This window comes from Calypte anna, chromosome 4B (assembly GCF_003957555.1).
Source record: "Calypte anna isolate BGI_N300 chromosome 4B, bCalAnn1_v1.p, whole genome shotgun sequence".
Classification (NCBI taxonomy): Eukaryota; Metazoa; Chordata; class Aves; order Apodiformes; family Trochilidae; genus Calypte; species Calypte anna.
Genome location: NC_044249.1, coordinates 18,480,076 through 18,507,570, shown reverse-complemented (window position 1 = coordinate 18,507,570; position 27,495 = coordinate 18,480,076). Strand labels below are relative to the sequence as shown.

Below are 27,495 nucleotides of genomic sequence, written 5' to 3'. Positions count from 1 at the left end.
CTGAACACCCCCAGCTCCCTCAGCCTCTCCTCATAGGGTCTGTGCTCGAGTCCCTTCGCCAGCCCAGTTGCCTCCTTTGGACCTGCTCCAGGACCTCAATCTCCTTCCTGAGCTGAGGGGCCCAGAACTGGACACAGGACTCAAGCTGTGGCCTCACCAGCACTGAGTACAGGGGCAGAATCACTTCCCTGGACCTGCTGGCCACGCTGTTCCTGATCCAGGCCAGGATGCCATTGGCCTTCTTGGCTACCTGGGCACACTGCTGGCTCATGTTCAGCTTCCTGGCAATCCAGACTCCCAAATATTAAAACCTCAGAGTGTCATTCACTTTTCCCTGTGCAAGCACTTTCTCTAGTAACCAGAAAAGTATCAAGCAGTGGTAGGAGAGAATCTGCAACAGCTCCAAGCAAACTGGATCACTGTACCAAGGCAGCCATGGGTCACACACACCCAGCATCCTGTCCCATTATTGGAAGTACATGAGATTTTTATATTACACTGCTAGCATCATCTACCGGTGGAACTTCAAAACTGCAAGCAATTATTTTAAAGTAAACAGCTGGGAAAGGAACTGCAATTATCTGGTGAAAACTGGGGGTTTCAATTAGCTATAGATCTATAGTATGAGTTATTGAAAAGGGAAGGCAGGAGTGCTTTGTATTAAAACACTCTAATACATAAGCTGAATTTGTACTCTATTTTCATTTAAAAACTCTGCTATTTTTACACTCTTAAGCAACTGCATTAGTGGCACAATCAACACTAACTGGTCTTACACCAATGCCAAAATCCCAGCAGCCTAACAGAGGTGCAGCACTTATAGTTCAGGGTGGGTTTTGGGGGGTGGGGTTGTTATTATTGGGGTTTTTTAAGCCCTTCATACACCACTTCATGTAAATCAGAAGCATTAAGAAATTCCACTCCAGAGAAAAGATTTAAAAGCAATTTCAGCAAGACTAGGAAACCTACATGGAAAATAATATCCTCACCCGTTTATTGTTGATTTTACCACTTGATAACGCGGCTGTTTTGAGCTCAGTGTGAATACAATTTCAGTTTTGCAGAAAAATCACACACCTGTATTTTTTTTTTCATACGTCTCCAACACATTTAAGGTTTAAAATCTGTGTGCCTTGACTTGCTCCTCTCAGTGTCTCTTTTGGGATGTCCATTGTCACTGATCCGATAAGAGTCCAACTCAGTCTCTCAATCAGGTGCCAAACAAATTCAAAAGGTGTTGATTTCTCAAAGATGCTCTTCTCTGTAGTGCATTGTGCTAGTGCATTCAACCAGTGTGTCAGTATTCAACCATATAAGCTTGGGGTTTGTTGGGTTTGGTTTTTGGGGGGTTTTTGTTTTGTTTTTATTACACAATACAGAAATATAATTTTACATGTAGCTTCGCATGCCTTATGGCTGCTTGCCCTACTATAGGACAGTGCAATAAATACAAATATATGCACACTAGAAAAGTTTTAACTGCCATGATCTACGTTTCTCTTATGAGTACAAATTTACCTAGTCAACAATATGACAAATTGAGCAGAAAAAAGTGGCAATGGCAGTAATATTCTACTACAAAAACAAGGCTAGAAGCAAAGTGTTCTCAAGCTACAGAAAACTTGCTATCTCCTAATATATGATGTAGGGCCCAGTCCTGCCAAGTGCAGAGTCATGATCAGTAGATTGCATCAGAACATGCTTTTCCCCCATTTAACAATGAATACTTCTACAATTTATTTGGTTTTGATAACTGTTTATAAATAGCACACTATAATGACTATTAAACCATACAGCAACATGACATTTATAGCCTAATCCTGAATACAAAGTTCAAAGAACATGACTACAAAGGCCAGAGAGCAAATGTCATTGACTAAAAGCATTTCCACTTCAGAATTTATTGAATGTTCTCTTACACAAACATTTCTTGATGGTGAAACCAAAGGAACAGGGTTTCCCATCCCCTCTCTGCTCCAGTAGTAATATAGCCACACATCACCCTTATAAATTAGCAATGGATTTTAACAGGTAGCCCCTCAGGGCTATATATTTTATATACTTTATATATATGCACATTTACTTTGAATTCTATGTAAAAGTTGAAAAAATGTTTGAAAGAAAAACTCAGAATATATCACAGCTTTTTCAGCGAAAAAAATACAAATTAGTTTTATAACCACTATTCAATTTTTCAAACTTTTTTTTTCTGAAGTATTTACCTTTAATTATGTACACATTACAGGAAATAAAACCTTTTTCCACAAACATTCTCTAAGGTGACAGTTATCAATACAATGATAGAATAATAGCAGGAAGAATATTAAACAAATGGGGGTGATCAATTTCTGCTTTTAAAAAGTAAAAAGTCACCATATAATTAAGTACAAAAACCTGCATTGAATGACAACTGCTGGTGTAGTTACTTGATCAGGTATGGAGACCAAGAGTATAGTAAAGCCCTATGGTAATAATATTTCTGTAGCATTCCACTTGGTATGTATATACTAAATGTTGGCAAAGTTTCTGTAGCATTAGCTTATACAAACACAGGAGTCCTCAGTCTGCTGCATAAAAGGGAACAAGTGTGTTTTTAATTCTCCTGAAATGCACCTGAAATCCAGAGTGTCACTTACAAACTGCATAATGAAACTTTTCTTCAGAAAAATATCTGTTTGGCATCTCCAGGGCTCTGTTCCATGGGACAATAAGGGCATTTTAATCTGGGGACAAAGAAAAGGCATTAGAATGGCAGTAATTTGCATTCTCATCCATTACAAAGGAGTTTGCAGTGACAGCCCTTCCTCTTTTTTTCCCTCCTGTAGCATGAAACAAATGTACTCTCAGGTCATAATGCTTTACTTGGCTCCATTAAAAGTCACCTTTAGCTCAGAAAGACATTACTATGCTTTTTCTTTTTCTTATATGCTTCCTCACCTCTCACCCACACCCCCCTGAGTTATTAAATACCCCAAATGAAATTCTTCATTACCATGAAATCACACTTTGTGATGAATCTATCATTTCAACTTCTGTATTAGCTTATTGTATTTTAGTGATTTTGAACAGGTTGGTAGCTTGCACTTTGACTTCCTCAACACTTTTACTCTCTGATCCCCAAATGCTATTTCACAGCCCACTTAAGCTCAGCTCCAGCAGGCTGCAGACAGTCAGAGGTCAGCCTGGTCTCTCTGATGAGGTGCCCACTAATACAATTCCACCTGCTCACAGTATTTCTTCTAGAATTGATCCATTTTTATCCCATCTCCAAGTTTGAGCCTTTCACCATGAACCTGAGTTGTAATTGTCAGAGCTGAGCTGTCAGTAAAGCTGCCCAATGAAAGCAGCAGGAATGAGTAATCAGGGACAAGATGGCATCAAATTAATTGGCTTAAAATGGTAAGAGTCACCCATGAAGGAACACCTTGGGGCTCTTCTCACAGGGCAAAGAGTGCAAACATCATTCAACATTTTCATCCAAAGCATTGCTTATTTCCCCACTGGGTTTTACAGAACCACTGACAGCTCTAAATGAAGCTGACAGCCTCCAGGGAAGCTGCATTTATTCAATCCAAATCACCACTGGTTTTTCCCCAAGGAAATATGCACAGCTCTCTCCCTCCCCTTTACTCCTCCCCAAAAGCCTGTAGGCACCCCACTGATACCTAAGGAGGAGTATTTCCACAATGATATTTCAACTCCCTGCTCAATCACTAAACCATTTTTTCCCAGAGGTTTAATTTTATTTTTTTATTTTTCATTTTTCATGCATTATTAATCTTGCCCCCAACAAAAAACTGTGTGTCTGTAAAAGCCTTTTTTTTTTTTTCATTTAAGACAACACAACAGCATTTGCAACTCAGAAAATTACCCTGCTCATTGCATTCCTCCATGTAATTCAAATTCCTACAACATCAGAAGGTTTATTATGCTTTTTTTTCCAGCACATCAACCTGGCTTATCTGGTTTCTAAGTCATTCTCCAAGATTAACAAGCTTCCATCAGCTATGCATTTATGGACTCAGTTTTCCCAAAACAAAGTATTGTAGTCCTTAAGTTTTGTCCTCATCTATCTGTTGCTTGAAATAAAAGAAAGGTACTTACTTGCTGCCATTAAACATTTTATTCAAAGCATCTCTTGATATAATGTGACCACAGACTAATTTCATAGGTGGATTATTATCTGTTGTTTGCTGACGAAGAATGGGACAGGCAAATATTGAATGATACCAGCACTTTTTACCAAGGTCCACTTCAATCTGTAAAAGAAATGAATATAACAATTTATACTGGGAAATTACATTTCCAGACAGTTATCCCCTTAGGTCATGGCTCTCACTTAACAGATTTCATCATTTAGCTGTGAAGACAGCACAATCTTTTGTGTGGATGACTGACAATTTCCTAGCCAAAAATCCTTATTTGTGATCTTAAAATGATGATTGATGTTGCTCCTACCCCTCCTGAATAAAGCAGAATATTCTGCCAAGGGCCAAGTGCATATTTCAGTGCTAATCTATGCTCTGGCAAGAAAACTGAGCTGGTGACCCAAGACTTTCTGCATTTCCTAGCCAGTTATTTCCAAAGTGGCTGGGATGATAGAGCTAATGGAAAAAGGGAAAAACAAACAAAAAAACCCACCAACACAAAACAAATTAAAAACACACACACACACAAAACCAAACACCAAAACCAACCAATATTTGATTACAATAACTTCATACAGCTTCTAAAAAGATTCTCCACACATGGATGCCAACAATGAAATGTATCAGGATCATTTGCACAGAAGACATGGGCACAGCACAACTCTTGCCACCTGAACAGCAAATGGTTTCCCAAAGAGACATTTCATACAAAAGAACAGTTCCCTGGCTTCAGGAATCTATTGAGAACTGCAAAAAACACAGCTTGTGTACCTGAAGCTCCTGGCTCTGACCAGTTCTCAGTTCTGACAGGTTTAACCTTCAACAAAATCTAATAATATAACCTTTTCATGCTACTTAATCTGCCTTTGCATGATGAAAATAAGGCTCTCATCCCCAACCCACCTTAGCAGTACACACTGGAGAACTTTAAGTTTACAATATGCAAGGGGACATATAAACACTGTTAATTGATGCACACCTGACAGCAATCTCTTCCTAAATACTCCCTAGCCAATAATTCCTGACTGGACAGCTGGATATCAATCTGTCACACTTGGATGTTACACTCTGGTTTTAGCTGGGAGCTCAACACATACACTTACACTAGAAATGAATCTCTTATAGCTGCAATCAAAGGTGCTAACTCAGTTGATGCTCAGTTTGCACAAAATAGGTTTTCATTCCAAATCAGGAGCAGGCCACTGGAGAGCTGCACACACCTGGTAAGAGCTATAAAGGGAAACTGGGGTTTTATAATGAGTGAACTTCATTTCAACTGGTACAAATGAGTTGCACTGGATCCTAATTCAATTCCCACCTCCCCAGATGCAGCACTAATTCTTTCATCTCCTATCTGCCTGATAAAGTTACTGCCAAGCAACTCATGGACAGAGCTTAACCATAGCTAAGAAAAGTTCCTCCCTCAGTGGGATTCCTTTCCAGTTGCACTGAAACACCTCATCCATTCAGTGGAAAACTAAGTGGGAGGTGAGAGCTGTTTTGTTAAGGTCATTTGATCAAAGACCTTTTCAATGAGAAAGGGCAGAAAAAGTAAACAGGAGAGCAACAACCACAGAAATACAAACCTGAAAGACAAACTTAACAGGCAATAACAAGAAACAACCCTGTCAGTCACACCACAACAGGTCATTAGGAAACTGAACCCAAACCTGGACTTTGCAACAAATAATGAGAACCTGAGGGTCTCAGAAGGGAGGGAGTCAGAAGCCCACAGGAGGAACCTGCAGGGGAAGGGGACTGGGGAGGAACGACCAGAAAGGCATATAAAAAAGGGACCAGAAGGGCCATGCCAGTATTTGAGGGTCTGTAAAGGGTCTGTGAACATGCATCCTGTGTAGACAGACATATCCATGGGGTGTGTGTGTGTGTGTCTGCATGCAATTCATGCTCAGCTTTGCTACTGGTTGAACCAACAAACAGAAATCCATGGCCATCAGCAGGAGACAAGATCCCACGGGCTCTGCCCAGCAGGAAGATCCAAGTGCAGGAGCTGCTAGAGGTGGTAGCCATGTGTCACTCAGTATAAAAGAAGTTTGCAAACAGCATTTATCATTAGAGATCTGCCCTGGGATAGTTCAAACTCAACTCACCGGAAGTTCATCCTTCTGGTTCCAAACCCCTGTGCACTGCCTCTGTTCAATAACAGCCTTGATATTAATTAGAGCTGGTAATGCTACACAACCTGCTGAAAAACTGTAGAGAAAGGAAATGTTAACTTAAGGTGCTCATTAGGAAACCAGCACTTTTTGTATTTCTACTTTAATTGGCACACAGGTGGTGTCCTACTGCATTCAGTTCTTGTCTGTGCTTTTAAGCTCCCTTCAAGTGTAAGAAGGTGGAGTTCTGGAGCAGGTTATTACCCTGCCTCATGTACTACGTTCTGGGCTAAAATCAACAGTTCATCCCTTGCTCTGAATCTTATAATGAATTGATCTTCCATGCCACCTATTTGGATTTTGAGCTGTAGAGGAGGAAGACATCATGTCTTCACAGGCAGTTGCTCTCCTAAGTGGAAGCCTAAGAGTTTCCACCTACCCCACATGTACACACAATCCATCAGCTTTTAATTAAGTGTAATTTAAATTGAAAGAGACATCTTTCCACCTTCACCTTAAACCAAAAAATCTTGAAAAAACACAGGAAGGCAAGTGAAGGAAAGAAACCACAGTCTGTACACAACTGAACAATGGCAGTGCCCCAGCAGCTCAGTCTGCTCTGAGAGTTACCCATTACCAGAACTTACCACATTATTTTGAAATATTTCACTGTGTTACAAAAGAAAGTATGACACTGAGTTTCCACAAATTAACAGATGCTCTGATAATTTAAGTCTAATGGCAGTACAATAAATTTGGAAATCAGAAGCAAATGAAATAGGATTTGAGCTGCCTGTTTCCTTGACAGGCTATTTCACTATTTATACAAACTTTATCATCTACAGAAGACACAACCTTGGTGTCCTCTCTGCCACTCTCATGTGTTTTTGTTTCTGCAGGAACATACTGGCTAGTTTACTTGGGAGGGGAGTGAAACCTATGGACCTCTTGTCTGAGCTAGAACACAAACAGACAAACCAAAAGAAAAAAAAAACCACAACCAAAAATAAACAACAGTGGGAGGTGTCCTTCCCCATGGCACATGAAACTACATTCTCTTCAAGGCCTCTTCCAACCCAAACTATTCTGTTAGTCTAGGACTGTAAAAAGGCAGAAGGCAGTAAATCAGAAAGTGCTCCTTTTGTTGTTTGTGTTGTATTTTGTGACAGAGGTGCAAACAGGAGAAGCAGAAGGCTTGACAATTTTAAGAGCTCTCCACTAAACACGGAAGCCTAATAATGGTAACAAACAGTCAAAAAAACCCCAAAACAAGCAACCAAAAAAAGAGGTAGTGAAGCTTAGTGAAGCTTCTGCTAAGTACTAAATTTATCCCTGAAAGAGGCATCCAATTTATGTTCTGCTTAATGTCTGAAATAAAAATGAGAACATCAGGCCACTATATCAAGGGAATTGACATCCAAAGGCCAAGTATCAGCTAATCTATTTTATCTTCAGAGACGTTAGGAGATAAGGTTGATTTTTCTTCACATTTCCAACAGCCTCCTACAGATCTACATTTTGTCAGATTAGCTACTGAGCTTGAAAGTGCCTCTTTATTCTTTGTAAACCAGGTCCAGCTACTGATTTGGAAATTCTAGAAGCTAAAATCACAACATAACTTCCAGCAATTCTTCTAAGAAAAGATGGGTAATGTGTGGATTAAAAAACCCAAGATGATCAAATGCTGACAGAACTGTATTTTCTACAGTTAAAGAGAAGGGACAGCTTTCACATATTTGCAGTGGGAATAACTGGCTGATCACCATCCTCCTCCTTTGCACTGATGTCTTATCTACAGAAGCCAAAATCCAACCACAAATCCTTCTTCCCAAGCTGCAAAGTTCCAGGGTAAAGCACAGCACACAGGAACCTCTGCTTTCCTATCTTTGCAAACCTTGTTAGAGCAAATTGCAGCCATACTCTTTCTTTAGTACCAGCCACATGAGACCACTTCTCAAAAGCCATTTCTTTTATCCTCAACAAGGAACAGAAACCAAAGCACCACGTGCCTGGTCTTCAAAGCAAATGAAACCCAGCATACCTAACACTGAGAGGTGATTCAACTGAAAGCCCCAGGAGAGCACAAGCATCTCTTGTAAAGATGTCACAGATGTCTGCCCACTGGTTTGCATCTAGGAGATGAACATAGGGGGAGTTCTCTATCCCTTGCCGCAGATACACCAGGCTGCCCATCAAAACCTGAATATCTGCAAGGGACCAGAAACAGGTATTTTAGTTTTTAAAAGATGATGTCTACAGTTTAAGCTTTTACATGGCAACCGAGTAGATAAAACACATCAATAATACACATCCTCACCTCTCCAAAATACAATTATAGCCACCAGGGAACACATCTCCAGCTAGAAGAGCTGCAGGCCACTGGAGAGAGTCTGGGGGGTTTCTGCCCCTCTGCAAGCAACTGCATGCTGACTAGTAATTTGCTTCAAACAGATTTTTAATTCTTTTTTTTTTTTTTTTTTTCAAACAGATTTTTAATTTTTTTTAAGCTTTCTGACACACACAGTACCCTAAAAAAATTAGGCTTTACTCAAATTAGTTTAAGATGATTCACTTATCTCCCATTCCACCCATTTTTCAAAAGTTTAATTTCTTTGTATTACCCCACGCAGCAGAAAATAGCAGATGACTATTGCAAGAATGTTTCTGTGAGTTTTTAACACCTCACCCTGGCAGAGGGCTATTCTAGATGTAATCTGAGTATTATTTAGACTCAAAAACCTTAAATTTAAGCAAATATGCAGACACATTAAGATGTAATTTTGTGCCTACTTTAAAATAAAAAATGAGTTAATTCAACACCCAAAGACTCAGGTTATACATAATAAACATAAAAATAAGGAGCCTCAAACAAAATGAAAATAACCTCATAAAAGAGGTTTGGAACATGATTTATATTTTACTATGAGGAGCCACATCCAAGTGCTTTAAATCCTCTTGATGTGATCTAAAACTTACCTTTCTGATGATTTAGGGCAAATGGCTGGAAGTTTTTTGCATACTGAAGTGCTTCTCTTTGATTTGCTGTTCCACCCATCAATAAACTGATGAAATATAATCTGTGTAGTTTGAATTCCAAGGAACTATTCTGTGCCATCAGCATTTCTCTGTTGGATACTGCCCACCTAGAAGAAAGGAGAAGGTGCCATGTGACATGATCCTAAGAGTAATTAAATGTCAGTCTGAATTGTATGCAATGATTACAATTATCAAAAACCTGTTTTGAGGAGAATATGACTGTTCCCTGAACTTCCATGAGTTTATATGAAGCACAGAAAACAACAAGAATCTACTTGGGCCTCAAAGATAAGACATTGTCAAGATCTTACAAAGGGGGTAGGGAGAAGGGAAATCAGTTTAAATATTATACTTCACCCTGCTTAAACTTTGCTTTCTGTGTGATTTTCAACTTGGCCAATAAAAATACTTCTCCCTTTCTGGGTCTCATTCATCATGACAACACTAACATTTGGCTCCCAAGTAACATGGCAGAATTCTTAAACACACATCAAGAAAAATGAAGAGGAATTTTCAAAGCATTTCATCAAGTGTTATTTTATTATTTCTATTTTACCCATCCCTTTCTGGTTTTTTTGGGGTCTTTTTTCAGTTTGGGTTCCCCCCCACAGACTTAATTTAATTTAATCAGGCCTAAATCAATCCAATCTTTCTTTTAAGAACTTCAAGTTTCAATGTTCTTCAGTACATCTGTTTCTCATTAGTGTTAATTAGTTATACTATTTTCACTGTTGGGGCCCCACTAAACAAAGAGCTTTTCACTTTTCAGCAAGGAAGTGAGGTGGAGTCTTTCTTCCTTAAAAAGAAGGGGTATGCAAGGCTTCTGTTCTTTCAACCAAAGCTAAAATAAGAAAATTAAGCATTCAATAGAAGTTACCCTCCTGCATTAAGATGTAGCTTTAATGAGCAAGTATCTACTTTCAGTTCATTGTGGTGAAAGCATCAGGAGCCTGACCTTACTGGCAAGGTTTTATAATGACATCAGTAACCTTTAAGTAAGAAATAGTGAAAAATGTAGTCTTTGCACTAAAAAATAATGTTCTACTGATTTCAGGCAGTTTCAGATGAGCAGCCTCAGAAGAATGTCAACACTGAAGTCCCCCTTGACAGTGACTATGTGTTGTTTGGGTTTTTCTGTAAGTAGAGTCCATGATTTAAACCAGATATAGTAGCCATAAAGCTCACTCACAACTAAGATAACAAGAGCCTGAAGTTAACAGCCATAGACCAATATGGGGAAAAAAAAAAAAACAAAACAGTACTCAATAAAGAGTAACACTAGTGAGTTCACAGTCCCATTAATGAGATATTTATCTGTACTGCATCAAAAGACAGGCATCAAAAGAGCCTCCATCCTCTCCCTGCCAATATTCACAGCCACATGACACCATACTTCATCTTGCTGGGATTGAGTCTATTTTTCCAAATTAGCTTTTAGACTGCCCTTCCATTTTTAGCTCTTTGAGTGGCAGCACAGATTTGTATCAGAAGAAAGCAGCCACAGAAGCCAGACCTGAGGTGTTTGGTCTAGGACATGCTGTTCCTATTTCTAATGGAAAGACAAAAAAAAACAAGTGAGGTTTAAAACATTCAACCCACATATTCTCTACAACCATCCAGTGTCACTAGTAATCACACCACCTGTCTTCCTACTTCCTCCCCTAAACTATGCTTTCAGAGTGTTTTCACTTCTGAGACTCAACTCCATCTGATTTCTATTTTTTTTTCTCAAGTTTACAGTATACACAGGTACACAGAGCTCTCCTCTGGCTCCCACATGGGATTTAGTTAAATTGAATTTCACAAGGACTAGCAAAGATTAAATTAAGTTTAAACCATATCCCAAAGGTCCCAGCAAATACCAGGACCTGTCTGCCTTGCTGCTTTACAGCCATAAGACAGTAGCTCTTCCCTGGAGAATTACAGCCAGAAGCTTTGAGTCATTTCCATCAGACCTTTACACCAGAATCCACACAGAAATAAACTATGGATTTCCCATCACCAAATTACAATGAGAAACACCACTGGAAATAACTGGGATCGTGCAGAGGTACAGACATTACTTGTCTGTAATTACCTTGGGTGCAGGGTATCTGTGAAGTCACAAAAGAAGAAATATGGTCATTTGTACTAAATTTAATTCTGAAGTCTTATATTTTCAATGTTGGGATTTGTATTAGTAACAACATCTTAAAAAAAAATAGTCAGTCAGGATCTTTGGGTTGTTTTTTGTTTTATAAATCAGATACAAATACTACCTTCTCTCTATCACCCCAGAAGGGATTTGAAAGTCTTTTGGAAAACTGATTAATCTGACACCTCCCTTTCCCTGCTAATGACCAGGAGCCACCCGTTTGCTTTGTTTCCAACGCTGAGTTAGACCAAGCACCAACTCCAGAGCACTGGCTGAGCCAGAGAGACTGGTTAGTGCTTCCATTCCAACCTCCTGCAATTTTGCATGGTAAAAACCCTGCTATACTTCCCTTCCTGGTTGGTGATCCAGGGAATAATCATCCTTGTCTAACACCTGCTTTCTGCTTCAACATCACTGTCAACAGCCTAACCCTAGAAGGGGCCAGTTTGGGGTTGATTTTATGCACCTGAAGCTGTAATTACTGATGATAGTTTTAGCCATTTTATTAGCTTTTTGCCCAAAGAGAATAATGCTGCCCTTCCAAGCTCCTCTCACACAGAGGCCACCCCCCAGCGTCTATCCTGCCTCCTGAACACCCGCATCTGCTAAGAAATAATACAAGAGACATCTTCACAAGCATCTGCAGAATAACCAGGCATTTAAGACATCAGTTACCTCCTAAACTGTATACTTTTGTCACATTTTGATTGTCCTTGCTAACAACTGTGATTTTCACAGAAGCATTACCATAAGGACCCTCTGTGTCCAGCAGCAGGCAAAGAGAATCAGAGAGCTTTTGCACTGAAGAGCTTAAACAGAATAAACATTACAAACAGAAATAAGACAGCGTGGGGGAGGGAGAGCAGCACACAAACTGTGCTGACAATACACCCTGTTCTCTGGCCATTCAGCTGCCTTGGGAATAAGAGCTCCTTTGAAGAAGGACCATGCCTTCTCCTTGCTCTGAAAAACATTTAGAACATTGCAGCAACTACAAGATATGATAAGTAAGGCAGAAGGCTTAGCTGACTGCAGCTAAAATGAATTTAGTGGCTTCAAGTGGATGGCTAGAACAGCAAGTTACTGTTCTGCAGACAGCACCCTTTCCAGTGCTGGGTTAAGTGTGTGAACTACAGGAAATAAGACAGTGAAAACTGACACAGGATGTGCTGTCAGCTAAACACCAAGCATTTCAGTGCTGCCTTCCATCAGCATTCAATAGCAATAAAACACTTGAGCTCTTCCACCTGTGTAACTATATTCAAAGATCAACTATTTAGGTGAAACTCTGCATGGCCCAGGAGCATAACCCATGAGCTGCTACATGAACACCATGATACGAGTATCAGAGTGTCCCTGCATGTATTTCAGGTGCCAGTGACCTCTGGATTCACATACCCATGTTGTACCATGTTAAAGGAAGAGAAATTGTTTGTTGGTATGAAAAGGCTATTTAACTCTTGCAAAAAAAGGCATTTTAAATCTGTGAAATATGCTGTGGAATTAAACAGACTTTGAATTTGCTGTGTTTCATTTTTCTGCTTTCTAAAGGTCACTCCAAAGCTTTTTTTTTTTTTACTTACTTTGAAACCACACTAAGCTTACCAAAGCTCTCACAGCCAGAACAAACAAACAAACAGAGTTTCTAGTTATTAAAATAAAAGCTGTTCTTAACTGCTACAGCACTGCCACAATGCACTATAGCAACAGGTGCCCATGAGCCATTTCACTGCATTTCCCTCTTCACTCTTACTTTTAGATTACATGTCTAAAGGTTGTAAAGTCTACTGAGGTGAAGACAACATCCTGGTGTAAGGTTGACTGACAGACTTCAGATATTCCCAGACTTGGTTTTCATTTGAAAAATTACCCACAGATTTGTATGAACAGAATCATTCTGTTCAGAAGGAATCTCAAGCAGATCTGGCTGTCAGCTCAGGCTCCCAGCTCATGTACTGCAGGGATGCTGACACACTTCTCATCCAGCACTGATCAGTACCTACCTGGCAGCAGCAGCAGCCAGCTCCAAAGCACACACCTACCCTTTCACTACCTCATCCCACCCTGTGGTCCCTTATCTGGAAGGAGAAAGTGCCTTGAAAAGTGAGAACTTTGATCCCAAGTCATGTTCTGCTCAAGGGCTCAGTGAAGCCACAAAGACTTGGTGATACCCAAGATATCCTTTGTAAATGAACCCTTTAAAGCAGGGTTCACTAATGATTTGCTATAGGGCTAAATACTATTTTGCCAGACAACTGTATAAGTGATGTTTCTCCCCAAAACCTTAAATCAGTATCACAGGTGATTCCACTTAATTCTTAACCTAAAAGACTCAGTTAAGTCCTCTCCATGGGGAGGGGCACAAAGGGGACAAAAGGAGAAGGCAGGGGTTCACTCACTAGCTAGAACTCCCAAAGGACAAATGGGGACACATCAAAACACACTAAAGACAATATTTAAAGAGAAAAACTAAGGATTTATTAAAAGCAGTCAGAAAAAAAGGGAGGAAAAAAACATGAGCAGACTCACTCTAAAGCAGGTCTCAGAACTCTAACTTTTAATGCTTCCAATATTCGATTCAATTCCACAAATGGTTCTTTTTGACTTTGATCTATTGATAGACCAGATTCCTGAAAACACAAAGGGAGTTTTTAGTTGAAGCATAAGAAAACATGGGATTAAGCTGCTGTTTTGCTGACAGTTTAAATATTCACCTGAAACATTAACATTCAATCAAGGCTGGTAACCCAAAGCATAATTTTCCATGCTGGAGAGCATTCAGCATTCACACTGATCATTACCTGACAAAGTTCCTCAGCTACATCCAACATCCCCTGTCGGAAGAAGTGCTCCACCATCACCTCGTTGAGGATTCTCTGGCTGTCAGCCTGCCAGCACCCATCTATCCCCACACTGCTGATGTCAGAGTCAAAATTCTGAAACATACAAATTAACAGTTAATAGGTTGGAACAAATAACCCCATGTAATTTCTGTTTAATTATGCAGGACATCTATCTCTCCACCCTCATGCTTTCTGCCTATTACTCAGTTGGCCTTCAACTAAATTTCACTTTGAACAGGAGGTATCTGTCAGATGTTTCATTATCAAGAAGAGAAAAGTCCTTTGGCTTGCTTGTTTCAAGTTTGAGTTTGATTCACTCTAAGGAACTGCACTATCAAATCAGAAATCTAATTAACTAACAAAGGGGTTTCCAGATCACGATGTGCTTTTGAAGGAATTATCTGCAGAAAAGGCTCCTGCCATATGTGAAAACTGAAAACACAGAGAACAGAAAACAAAATCACCTACACAGGAATGAAAATAGAGTTATCAATGCATCACTGTCACTACAGAGCACCAAATTAGCAGTAAAAGCTTTAACTCAAGGATTGTTGCTGTAGTTGTGATGTCAGCTGGAGGGATAGACAATGCTGAAAAAGGAAAATGTCACTTCTTCCCAACCCCCAAATGACAATGAAATTCAAATCCCTGGAGACCTCAACATCCTACCAACAGGATAAGCTTTGAAGATCTAAAATATCTTTTACTGATTTAACCCTGATGATCCTGCTGCTGTGTATTTTTAGGCCAGTGGCCTGTGGACATATTCCAGGAACAAGTGAAAATATTGTCCTGGTGACTCTTCAGTAACACTTGGTACTGCTTGGCACTGTGCCTCTTGGCAGTAGGAGAGCAATACTATTTCTAATTCATTATATAAAACAGGATTTTAATTGCTAACATGCTTTATGATTGGGGTAAGGCTGGTTAGTTTGAATAAAAATCCTCACCCATTGCCTAAAACAAACCTCTTGCAAAAGAAATAGTTTAGAAATCAGCACACTGCTTGCTGCCTGACCTGACAGCCTCCTAACTATGGCTCTCTTCCAAGAAGGAACTTCATAAATCAGATGTTGGGTGAAAATTGCAGTGTTTCAGCTACAGCTCTGTGACAATCAGCAGCCCTGCACAATCTGGGAACACACACCTAGCAGAAATGCACACTTCTGGCAGAGCAAACAGCACAAGAGTGGGTATGAGCTATGTGTCAAACATGTATTACCAGTTCCCCACCAGCCAGCACACTGCTGGGATGGCAGCTTAGCCAATACCCAACCTGCTGCTGCTCTGCCAGTGCAAAGCTGGACAAGCTGAGCAGGGGACAGGGGTTTATGTGAGTTTGGCACTTTGTATCCCTGCAGCAGGAACCCAAAGAGTCATACACTGTTTTGTCAAAACATGAAGTATTCAAAAGTGTTCTTGAACTTTAAAAAAAAAGAGAACAACATCAAGGCAGCTTCAAACTTTCAGACCAAGGGGCCACTTCTGCCTTGCTCAAGTCTCTCTTGCCCAGCCACACCTCACTGCTTTTTCCTTAGGAGGTATCAAATACCTAACCACAACTCAGATGGCAGCCTCAGAGACTGGAAGTGCTGCCTTTGCAGCCTGCCCTGAGAGGACCAGAGTGGCATCAGCTTCCCTAAAGACAGAAGCATGGTGACATCAGCCCTTCAGAAGCAGCCCTGACAGCAGCAGCATCTCCACCCCTGAAATGGCAAGAGGGGAGTTAAAGGGGGCATGGTAGCATAAACCAGCAAAGTTTCTAATTCTTCCTTGCACCACCATGTCTCCCATCTTTTTACCACTTATGAAAGCAAACTTGCAGTAAAACTTTACCTTAGGCTAGCAAATTGTTTCTCCCACCTTTCAGAAATGGTGGAGCAAGATGAGAATTAAATCATTGCCATCGATTTCAACCTCACATTTAACATTTTCACTTCAATGTCTTAACCTGTAAGCTCCATGTCATGCTGCTTGGATTTAAGCTGTATATTAAAAAGATCTTAAACACCTTGAAGACTAAATAATACTGTTCTTATTTGTGCCAGCTCTTCAAAGCCTTTAAGGTTCACCAACATTGTTGATTTGAAAATATATCAGAGGCAGTATAAAAACCAGGTAAATTTGCTTTTGTTACTTAAGATTCCAGGACAGGGATCACCAGTAATATAAAAATAATTGACTTTAAGTTACTCTTCATGCAACTTAAAAGTCCTAGCAAACATATAAGTAGAATATACATAACATATACAATAGAAACTGTATTCCTCTGGGCAGTTTCCAACCATTAGAGCTGAACCCATGCCCTAAGCATCCTTCTCACTACTGGGGGGCAGAGATGGTGGAGCCACTTACTCCAGTGATTTCACAACAATCCACATTTTGTTCTGAAGCCACAAACCTATGAGCCTTGAAAACCTTTTCAAAAATGGGGATATTGAAAATCTCATAGATGGTAATGAGTCACATTATATCAACTTAGATGTGCTGTGGATTCAACTCACAGAATTTTTATTCTCCCTCTCTGGTCAGCCCAGTCTTAACCAGGTTCTTATCTCAACTTTTTATTATTAAAAAAAAACAAACAACAAACCATTTCCAAGGTCTTTATTACACGAGATTCTGTCTCCTTTGGGTCCTGAGGAGCTCCACGAACTGCCTGCACATATTGCAGTGAGTGACTGTCACATGTCAGAACAAATTGCTGCTTGCCTTTGGCTTACATATTTCATAACTGCAATGCCTCCACAATTTGCTGCTGACTACACATCTCTCAGCTTTGTTTTCTAAAGGCTAAGAGCATGCTGACTGATAGCACGTGGGGTTTAGTAAGATTTCAAAAGTTGAAATAAATTCTGTAAATAATAACAGTGTGAAGCATGATGAGAAGGAGGATTCCTTAGTTTCTCAGTTGAGATTACTTGGAGTGTTCCTCCTTTCTGAATTCTGACTCAAAATACAAATAAAATACATTCTTTTTACCTTCTCTGTTCACCTTGTTAGCTCGTAAGATAAAGGTCAACTTGCAAAGATGCTCTATCTCACCATATTATTCACACCAACACAATTAAATTATGCTCTGTAAAGGTTTTCAGTTTGTTACCTACAAGTTTTTATGTGAAATAAACACTAACTTTGGTAAAATTTTGCTTTGCCAAAACCAAAATTGAAATAAAATGTTGGCCCTTTAAAAACAGGCTTAAAATTCAGGTGAAAAAATGGAAGGAGTTACCATTCACCCCACTTGCCTTCCCCAATGAAGGCATTTAACCCCTACTCAGATTGCTACTAGAGGGAGGACATTTACTAGCCCCACCAAACAGGCTTCTGATGAACTCTGAGATGAATACAACTCATTCCAGAAAAGTGATTGATTTAGAGGGATGCTGATGAGAGAGCTACCTGCTAACAACCTGCTGAACAATAGTGACACGAGTTCTGGAAGCAGAGCAAACGATAGTCCAATAAAGAAAAAACTGGATGCAAACGTTTCCTTTCAAAGGAGAAAAAGCTCTTTGGAAGAAAGGGAAACTCTTCCTGGATCACAAGCACATAGTCCCTGTAGAACTAACTAGTTTATTAGATATATTTTCCAGGAACTGCTAACTGAAAAGCAATATACAAAGTTCAGACTTCAACAAGGCTCCTATTTGAACTTCAAATTTTAATTTCTCAAACAGGAGCTTCTGTTCTCACAGTGCACTCTGTACCCAAGTTCATAAGCAATTACATTAATTTTAAAAAAAATGGATTAAATTTTACAAATAGATCTTAAAAAAAATAATAATAAAGTAACCTGTAACTTGCCACAAGCAGATAATACAGCAAGTCTTTTCAAGCTTGTTAAGAAGGAAGTTTGTTGATTCCACACATCACAACAGCTGTCATTTAGATGTGTCATGTAAAATTGATAGCAATATTAGCATGTTTCCTAAGCTTGATTCAGGCAATAAAATAATGACTTATTTATCTGTGCCTAAGCACATAGAGCTAGGAAGACAGTAAGTGGTGTTCTAGAGGTGTCAATCTGTCTATAAAATAAACAAGGAGTAATGCTGAAATGAGGATTTATGATGAATCAAAGCAAGGGCTCTGCTTCTTTAAATTCCAGCAAGCATTTTATTTAGGAAGCACCAGTATTTTGCCCAGAACGAGTTCACTACATCAATTAAACTAAATTAATTCTATTGGTTTAAGCTTACTGGGAAGAAATGGGGGGAGGGCAATTTCAAGAAATTATGGGACTCAGATACCAACAAAGATCTTGCTGGCAGGTTTCAGGTATATTTCCAGCAGGACAGAGAAATTACATTATGTATGTATGGGAGATTTCCTTCAAATGTCACTGGCCAGGAGCACATTAAATTCCAGCTAGATTTAAACTCTAGATGTATTCATCTGGCTACCAGGCCAAGAACAGGGTCCACCACAAGGTACATTTTGAAGTAGTTCCCTTAGACATTACAATCAGGGAAAGCTCAAGGGGCACAGAGCAGATTAGTGGCATCCTTTCTACTGTTTTACAAAAACACACTTCTGAAATCTTCAAAAGGCTTTTATTTAAAAGTATCCCTTTTTAAAGAAAAATAATAGATAAAACAGCAGGACAGAACAACCACTGGGAAAACCATGCACTTGACAACTTGAAACAGCAATTTCAGCTGATGAGACTCACATCTAAACTTGATTAGGCTGACAAGAGCTGTTTTCTTTGGCTCCTAAGAAATTCTAATTTCCACTGAATATTATTCACACCTTCTATATAGGACCTAGGGCTGCTCTACCTCAGAGTATTTAAACAAAATAAAACAATTATTGCCAAACTGAAAAATTATTTGTACCAAGTCCACTTGCTAAAGTAGAATAGGAAAGTTTCAAACTTAGGACAAGATTACACAGATTTATTTCAGGCTTCAAGCCAGTAATAAGGATGGAATTTTACTCTAGTTAATTGGTTTAGATACAGCAGCAAGGATTAGAGACAGCTGCATCCTTAAGCTTTGGATAACAGTGATGCTTGGATTAAAGCTCTTAATACAAAGTTTGAGCTCTTTATGATGGTCAAGCAAAAAACTCAACAGTTGCAGAGACATTCTGCCCCATAATGCTGCATTACCTACTTTGTCTCTTCATTGCACTACAGTTAAATTATGCTTTAGCAGATTATCATTACTAACACACTTTAAATGGGATTCCCAAAGGATGAGGAGTATCCTGCAATGCTGCAAACACCTTTGTCTGGATGAAAAGACTCATTTACTACTGCCTGCCTTGGTAAGATTATATGGTGCACCTCAAAAACCCAATCAACATAAGCATGTTCTGCTATGAAAATATCAGACATTGGGCATCTTTGCTTGGAAATAGATTTGAGCTGCCTCAGAAAGAGGAATCTGTGTTGAGCAACTGTTGAAAGTAAGTACCACACACCCCCCTCTTTGCCTTGCCCAAGCCTATGCTTCTGCAGTGGACAGGAAGATTTAATTAAGATTAATTGTAGTATAAATCAAAATTTTGAGAAGCAGAGTGCACATCATAAAATATATGTAATAATACAATCAAATCTTAATAAATACCTTATCAATGGCTTTTCCAACTCGGGATACACTGCTGTGAATGTCTTTATGATCAGAGGCCAGTTTTTGAACTGTGTCTTTTATTCTTTTACAACACTGAGTCATAACAAGTGAAATTGTTCCCGACAAGTCTCCATCTTGATCTAGACCAAAGAAAAGAAACTTGAGTTACAAACAAATTACAACATTAAATCTCTCACTATGCACCAACATAAAATGACAAGAAATAGTATTAAGAAATGCAATCTACAGAGTACTTTCAAAGCAAGATCAGTTGAAATGAAAATGCACAGGACGTGGCACACCCATGGAACTGGGAATCCAGTCAAGGGCACAAGATCACTGAACAAGTGCAATATATTAAAAAATTAATGTAAAGATCTCATGTGTCTCTGTCACAGTAAATTAATAAACACACCTCAAAGAAACAGCTCAACCCAAAAATTTCACAGGGTGTAACAGGAAGCTACTGAACCTGCTACAGAATCCACTGTCTTTCAGAGAGTTCCCTGAAGATACCTCAGATCATCCTTAACTTCAAGCAAACCCTGAATTAATGAGGGTCAAATTTATTCTTGCCCTGCTCATCTCAGCCTCCCTGTGCATTTGAGCTGCATTCACACTTTTCCCTCCTGACTTACAGAAACAGCTCTGAACTTTCAGCCACTCAGTCTCCAAATCTCCTAGATGAACAGGAGGCAGCCCACTAAGGACCAGATTATAAGACATCAAATGCACTTTTTCTTAATATGAGATTTATTTTCTGGAAACTGTGACATCTTTAAAGTGATGTCCAACCAACAGGTGCAATATTCTATGACCAATTCTGTAGGTAAAACAACAAATACAAAAGCTTTACAAACCTCTGACCACACCACCACACTTCACAGTTTACACCCTCCATGCCCCACCTTGTCAGGAGCTTTACTCAGAAAAAGAACCCTACATTGCTTTGTAATTTACTCCAGTCCTTTTTTCCAGTGCTTCATTTCAAAGTACAAGAATTCCTTTTCCACTCTTAACCCCTTAAGTCCTCTCCTATTTATTTTTTCCTTAAGGGACACAGACTTTGCAGTTTTCAGCTACCTAAGAAGCCTAATTTGAGTAGAAGCTCCCCTAATATTTCAGATCCAAACTCCTCATGTGAAAAAAGAAAATTCTGAAAACTATCCCCTTAGCAGAAAGACTTAGAAAGCTGCCACATTTTCCATATGTTCCTTCCTCACTGTGTATTTTAACACACCTCTGGCTCCAGCAGCACATTAGAGCCCAGTTTCTGGGTTTTCCCAGTAAGAAACCACAGATTCAGGGCTGACAGCCCTGAACCAAAAGAAACAAACCCTTGAGAGTGTCCCCTGAGCCTCTGACAGAGCAAAGGAAATCCAGAACCAAAAGCAGCAATCAATAGGTTGCAGGTAATAATTTACAGCCCATTTATTCTAGATACCTTCCTTTATGCATCCCAACTCTCAGCCCTGCTGCTGTCAACAGCAAAACCAACTTTCTGTTGTCTCACACTGAAACCACCTCATCTCCAGAAAGGTGAACAGCTCCTGATCCCCAAAAGCCCCACCTGAGGAAGCTCTGCTGGCATTTTCACAACAGCCAAAGCTTTTAAGAAAAAGGAAAAAAAACCCAAAGCTTTAACTTTTTTCTTCTCTTCAGTCCCACAAAGCTAATGATCACCTCCCACCCTAACGGGGCTCTATATTTTTCCTAGGAATAAACGAGGAATAATAGGATCAAATCAGTCTCTCCAATGTTCACTCACTTGATTCTACACATCTTGAGTTAAAACAGAACATTTCACTTGACTATTCCCTGAAGTTAGCCTCCTAAAATTATTTCAAGCATAAAAATTAAGCAGCAGGTGAGAAACAATGATTATGATAGACATTTAAAATCACATGAAGGGTCTTAAATAACTGTCTCACAATTGTTGCCAAGACAAAATGATCAGAGATTATGCAACAAGCAAATGGAAATACTCATTCCCCAACAAACAGAGGTTAAAATATACTCTAAATAGACATCTTTTTTTTTTTTTTTTTTTGCAAGGAAAGCCATTAAGCCAGAGCAAAAACAAATGTGTAACTGTTTTTACCCCAAACAAGAAAGTGAATTACTGTTCCTTAACACACACTGTAGCAGAAACCAACTAGAGTAAAGCACTGAAAATGCCTACACAGGAAAGGCCATCACAGCCTTAAGAGAAAAGATCACACCCTTCACACAACCCTTTCAGCTTTAATTAAACTATGAGCTACTCCTAATAAAGCAGAAAACAGACTGCAGAGAGTACCCCCAATAATTCAGTGTTCACAGAACACTACAGACCAACAGCTTCTCTCTGTAGTGTGTACATACACTCATAATATGAAAAAAATACACCAGTGAGCACACCTTGGGCACTGAGTGGAGTCCAAAGCCCAATTTAGTCAGCCAGACACATTTCTGTCATCCAAGTACACACACTCCTGCCTTGGCTGCTCCAGGAGGTGTATTAGGAGTGAGGGGAAAAAAACTGTCTTCTTTTTCACAGGGATGTAATATAAAAAAGCTCAAGAAATGTTCAGAGACTGCATGACTGGGGAGAAGAAAACTAGATTAAAGGATGAAGCACCTTGTAACAGTTTCTTTTTCTCCACCCATTGCCTTTTTATATCCACTGCCTATTTAGGGTCTTCTGGAGGGCAACCAGGCTGGTGAAGGGACTCGAGCACAGACCCTGTGAGGAGAGGCTGAGGGAGCTGGGGGTGTTCAGGCTGGAGAAGAGGAGGCTCAGGGGAGACCTCATCACTCTCTACAACTCCCTGAAAGGAGGTTGGAGCCAGGGGGGGGTTGGTCTCTTTTCCCAGGCAACTCTCAGCAAGACAAGAGGGCAGGGTCTCAAGTTGTGCCAGGGGAAGTTTAGGTTGGACATTAGAAAGAATTTCTTTATGGAGAGGGTGATCAGGCATTGGAATGGGCTGCCCAGGGAAGTAGTGGATTCTCCATCCCTGGAGATATTTCCAAAGAGACTGGATGTGGCACTCAGTGCCATGGGCTGGGAACTGCAGTGGTGGTTCAAGGGTTAGACTTGATGATCTCTGAGGTCCCTTCCAACCCAGCCAATTCTATGATTCTATGATTCTCATACATTTATGCTTCAAATCTTGACCTACACAATTAATTTCTTCCCCAGCAGTGAGGAGTTCTTTTGTTTTGTTTTTTTTTACTTTTAAAATATATCCACAAACATATTTCTGCAGTTCAGGCCCCTGAATTACAGAGCTTCCCAACAGGATGTCTGGCTGCTTCCACTTCCATCAATTTTCAGAACTACTCAAGCTACAGTACATAAAAGCTGCAAGTGCCTGTTCTTATTAGGAAGTTAAAAATAACATGTTAAAGAAAAATAAGAATTCTGCCATGTTATGAAGCCAGCTTCATAAAAGATGCCAAATTTTTAGAGTCTCCAGATTTCTGAGAGTACAATAATAAAATAACTGTACAATAACAACATATTGGCTTTATTCTAGAGTACTTACTAAAAGAAAACTCAGCGTGGGAGATGGACCTTGCTGGGAGAGCATCCCCACTTATTTGGTAAGTGCTGAAAACACATCCAGGGATTTCACCTGACAGTCCCAAAAACTCTTAATCCAAGTCTGGGTGGAAAACCCAACAAGGACCCTGAAGGAACCTTTTAATTTTACTATGAATAGTGTAAAATCTCTGCAACAGGATCCTCACAGGGAAATCTTTACAGCCCCCCAGAGTCCTAGGAAGATCAATACACACACAAGGGTCCCCCCACTCAGCTTCCCAGGCAAGGTGGGCACCTCAGTTTGTGAGGATGGAAGAGCACAAACTGCCTGGGGCAGCACAAAAAACATTTGTTGAAAGGCAGCTCAAAACAATGGCAAAAAGACAAAATGTTATCTCATCCCAAAGTAATGCTTGGGAACCAGAGTTCCACGTTTGTTCTTTATGGGAATCACTGTGTACACACAGCAGCTCCAGTACCCTCCCGTTGGTGTTCCTGGAATTAAACACATCTCTAAATCAGCTTTCCACCTCTCTTTGTACAGCAAAACCATTTTCCTCGCAACCAAACAAAAGCAGAACCCGGCAGACAGTGAAACAGCACCAGTTTGGCGCTCAGGAATCTTCAAATTCCCATTTTAAATCCCTGAGCCATCACTCGCTTCCTGCATGGCCTTGGGTAAATGGCAGCAGCTGCCTCACCGTCCCCTCCCTCGCCATCACCTCCCTCCCAGGGATTTCGCAAGGTTTAAATATCCCATATTTCCAGCGGGCTCTGCCCACCCCCTCTCAGGGGCTGTACAAAGCAGGGCAGGCTCAGGAGCTCCTGTTTACTTCCTGCTCAGCACTGCCCTTACCATGAGCACTCCCAAACCCGGCCACAACAACTTAGTCACTTCAGAGAATTAAAAATAAAAAAGAAGGAGCAGAGGAGGAAGGAAGAGGGGGGGGGGGGGGGGGGGTGTTTAAGGAGGGCAGCCCTGGTGTTTCTTCCCCTTGGGGAGCACAAACCTCGCTGTAAATGAGAATAAAGGCGCAGAAGGGATGGAGAGGCTGAGAGGGTCAGGCCCTACCTCATGATCAGGGACAAACACCAGAGGAGGCCCAGGAGGGCCGGTGCCCGCCTCCCACCTTTAACCTTCCCCCGTCAGACGAGCACACGAAGCTCCGGTCACTCCGAGGGGGACGAAGGGACCAAACCTCCGCCTCACAGAGACCTCCCCGGGCCGGGCAGGAACCCCCCGGGAGCTCTGCTCAGCCCCGAGCCTGAAGGGGGAAGGTTTTCCCGGAGGGATCCCGCTGCCTACAAAGTTTTCGGCCTTTTAACCCCAGAGGAGGGAGATGGAGGAAAGGGGGGGAAGGCCCGGAGGGAGAGGGGCTGAGGGGGGTGAGGGTCTCCACGTACTCTCGGTCTGGAGGATCTCCCGCCGCAGCCCTCCCGCGTATTGGATCAGCTCTTCCAGGCTGCGTTCGCAGAGCTGCCCGTAACCGGAGAACTTCTGCAGCACCTTCTCCAGCTCCCGCTCCACCGTCACGCACTGGTCCATAGCGACCGGCACCGGGCCGCGCTCCTCCTCCCCCTCCTCCTCCTCCTCTTCCTCCGCCACCGGGCCCCCTTCTTTGCCCGGGCCTCCCTGCCTGCCCGGGCTCCCCTCGCTGCCCCCCGCCAGCACCGTCCCGCCGGTACGACCCAGCCCAGCCCGGTCCGGCCCGGCCCGGCCCGCCGCTCTCTCCCAACTTCCCCGTCCCCTCAGGCTGCGGCAGTTGTGTGCAGGCAGCGCGGCGGGCAGCCGGGGACCTCGGTGCTGCTCGGTACAGGCAGCGCGGCGGACACCCTGGGTGAGGACCTCGGCGAAGGGCGGAGCAATGATTATTGCTCAGGCAGGGCGGCGGACAGCCCTCTGCCACCGGCGGGAGGAGCCCGGGGAGGGGTTCCCGTTAATCCTACCGGTACCCGGGGAGCCGGGTTGGCCTCAGAGGTTCCCGGCGAGCCTGGATTTTAGCCTTCTCGGTTGGGGGAGAGCAGCTCGGGGAGGGTGACGTGTAACGGCTCAGGCAGGAGGGTGGACACCTAAGAGCGGGGGCCTGGGAGGGAGCGCTGTTGCCATGGAGACGTGGAGGCCGTCGGGGTCGGGCCTGGTCGGGGCTGGCGGCTTTCTGGGCTGTTGCGGACCCGCCGGAGGCCTCGGAGGGGCTGGAGGGTTCCTCTCCCGCTCAGGGCAGGGCTGCACCTGGCTCAGGGCCGGTGTCTGGCGGCGCGGAGTATTGGGGAGGCTGCAGGGCGAAGCCTGTGCTAGGGCGGGTGGGATGGGATGGGGTGGGGTGGGGTGGGGTGGGGTGGGGGTAGTGTCAGCGTTGGGGTAGAACCGCGGGAAGGTCCGAAGGGGGCTCAGCTCGGGAGTGCAGCACCTGGGGTGAAAGGGTGTTCGCTTCGTTTGCTGCTGTGTCCCAAACGTTTCACAAGTACACACTGAAGAACGGCTTTAAAGAGTCAAGGCTGCAATAAGAAGCCTGGCGTGCCGGAAACTGGACATTTACCCTGTCATTAGGTCGTTAACTCGGTCAGTAAACTTCCTCTTGAGTTTTGTGTTGATTTGCAGACTGCCTGACTGGCAGGCGTCATGTAAACGGATGCTTTAAAGAAATTCCTTGCTTAACTTGTACTCATTCCAACTTCAGTATTCGGCAGAACAAGCCAGGTATGACCCCGTGTTTTCAGCAGCAAAGCTCCTCATGAACTCGGACAAAGTTGACAGCAAAACCAGTGTTTGGGTTGAGTCTAGGACAGTTTTGTTTCATACTGCTGGAAAAGGATAAGAAAAGAGAGAAATCTGTGTTCTCAATGCATGACTTGGGTAGGTGCTTACAAATCTCTGTCATTCTGTCAGATTCAAGACCAGATTGCTGCTTTTGTTTCTATTCTTTATGTAATAATAGATGATAGAGAAAGACACACAAATATCTTCTCATTTCTTATGTCAGTAGCACACTGATTTGTCCTGTTCTTTACCACAATGGTCTCTTCTTCAGTTTCTTACCACGTTCAAGCAAGGTCTCCTCATTTGGTCATTAAACAGAGCCTGTCTTCTCCAGAGGGCAGTAAACAGTTCTTCACTGCTAAAGCAAATGCCTATAGTAATAATAATAAAAAAAATCCTGTCTTTCAAGCTCTAATTAATGCAGATTAATTAATCCAGTAAGATGGGTTGGCCTTGACTGATGAGCATTTCCGTGCTGCTGACTGCTGCCTGTGTGTGGGCAAGGAAAATGGCCATGGGAGAGGGAGGGGTGAGTGTCAGATAAAACTGGAGACTCTGTCAAGCCCTGAGCAACCTGCTCTGGTGTCCCAGCTGTGTTGAGCAGGAGGTTGGACTTCCTGAGGCTCTCCCCATCCTAAAGTACTGCATGAATCACTATGGGATCACCTCCCCCAAAGAGCAGGTGCTGTAGTAGAGGTGTCAGGTACTGCCTCTGTATTGCAGATTAACATTTTATATTAAATTTACTTCTGTTTACCCACTTGCAGAGAGGAGGAAACCCCTGATTTAAGGTTTCTCTGTGTACAACAAAATAGTGTCTGAGCTGGTGTGGTCTTGCTGTGAGACTCTCAAGCAGGCTTGCTGATTTATTTAATTAATGCCAGGTAATGACAAGCAGTTGTGGTTTCATACCACAGATAAAAATGTGTTGAGGTGCACCAGTGTTGCTTTCAAAGTACATCAAGAGACTCTGTGTTAGGGAACTCCTAACAATTTTATTAACAGAGTTGGCTGATTCTCAGGAAAACTGTGTTTCAGATATTTTAAATATTAGTTTCCTGAAATTTATCTTGATATAATGCAGTATTAAAACTGTCCCCAGAAAGGATGTGGTAATATTTTACCATGGCAAAGGACTGAATTAAGATTTTCCATCCTTGGTTTTACTGCCTTCAGAATGACAGTATTTCTCTTAAAGTGTTCCACACAGAAGCCTGAAAAGTGGATTATTGTCCAAATTCCCAGGCTGCTCAGTCAGCAACTGCTCACTGGAGAGGATGGGGGAGGAGAGGGAATCCTTGGCATTTATCAATGGGCAGCAGAGGCTTCAGATTTGGCTGTCTGACAGGAAAAG

The 27,495-nt window shown here is 41.6% G+C and overlaps 1 protein-coding gene across 1 annotated transcript; it reads right to left on the bottom strand.

Annotated features, from left to right (window-relative positions):
* Positions 1–966: 966 nt before the first annotated feature.
* RMND5A (required for meiotic nuclear division 5 homolog A) lies at positions 967–25,149 on the bottom strand. The gene is made up of 9 exons (XM_030450630.1): positions 24,788–25,149; positions 19,855–19,997; positions 14,237–14,371; positions 13,965–14,065; positions 9,242–9,408; positions 8,307–8,472; positions 6,260–6,362; positions 4,105–4,259; positions 967–2,723 (listed from the first exon to the last, which is right to left on the bottom strand). Exons 1-9 carry the CDS (start codon positions 24,927–24,929, stop codon positions 2,660–2,662), a joined length of 1,176 nt encoding a protein of 391 aa, XP_030306490.1. The 5' UTR covers positions 24,930–25,149; the 3' UTR covers positions 967–2,659.
* Positions 25,150–27,495: the final 2,346 nt, after the last annotated feature.

Coding starts and splice junctions, on each gene's coding strand:
- RMND5A (XM_030450630.1), bottom strand. CDS start 24,929: ATGGACCAGTGCGTGACGGTGGAGCGGGAGCTGGAGAAGGTGCTGCAG. Junction 8,473..9,241: donor TGCCCTAAATCATCAGAAAG/GTAAGTTTTAGA, acceptor GGTCCCTTGCAG/ATATTCAGGTTTTGATGGGC. Junction 2,724..4,104: donor AAAATGTTTAATGGCAGCAA/GTAAGTACCTTT, acceptor CTTTGTCCCCAG/ATTAAAATGCCCTTATTGTC.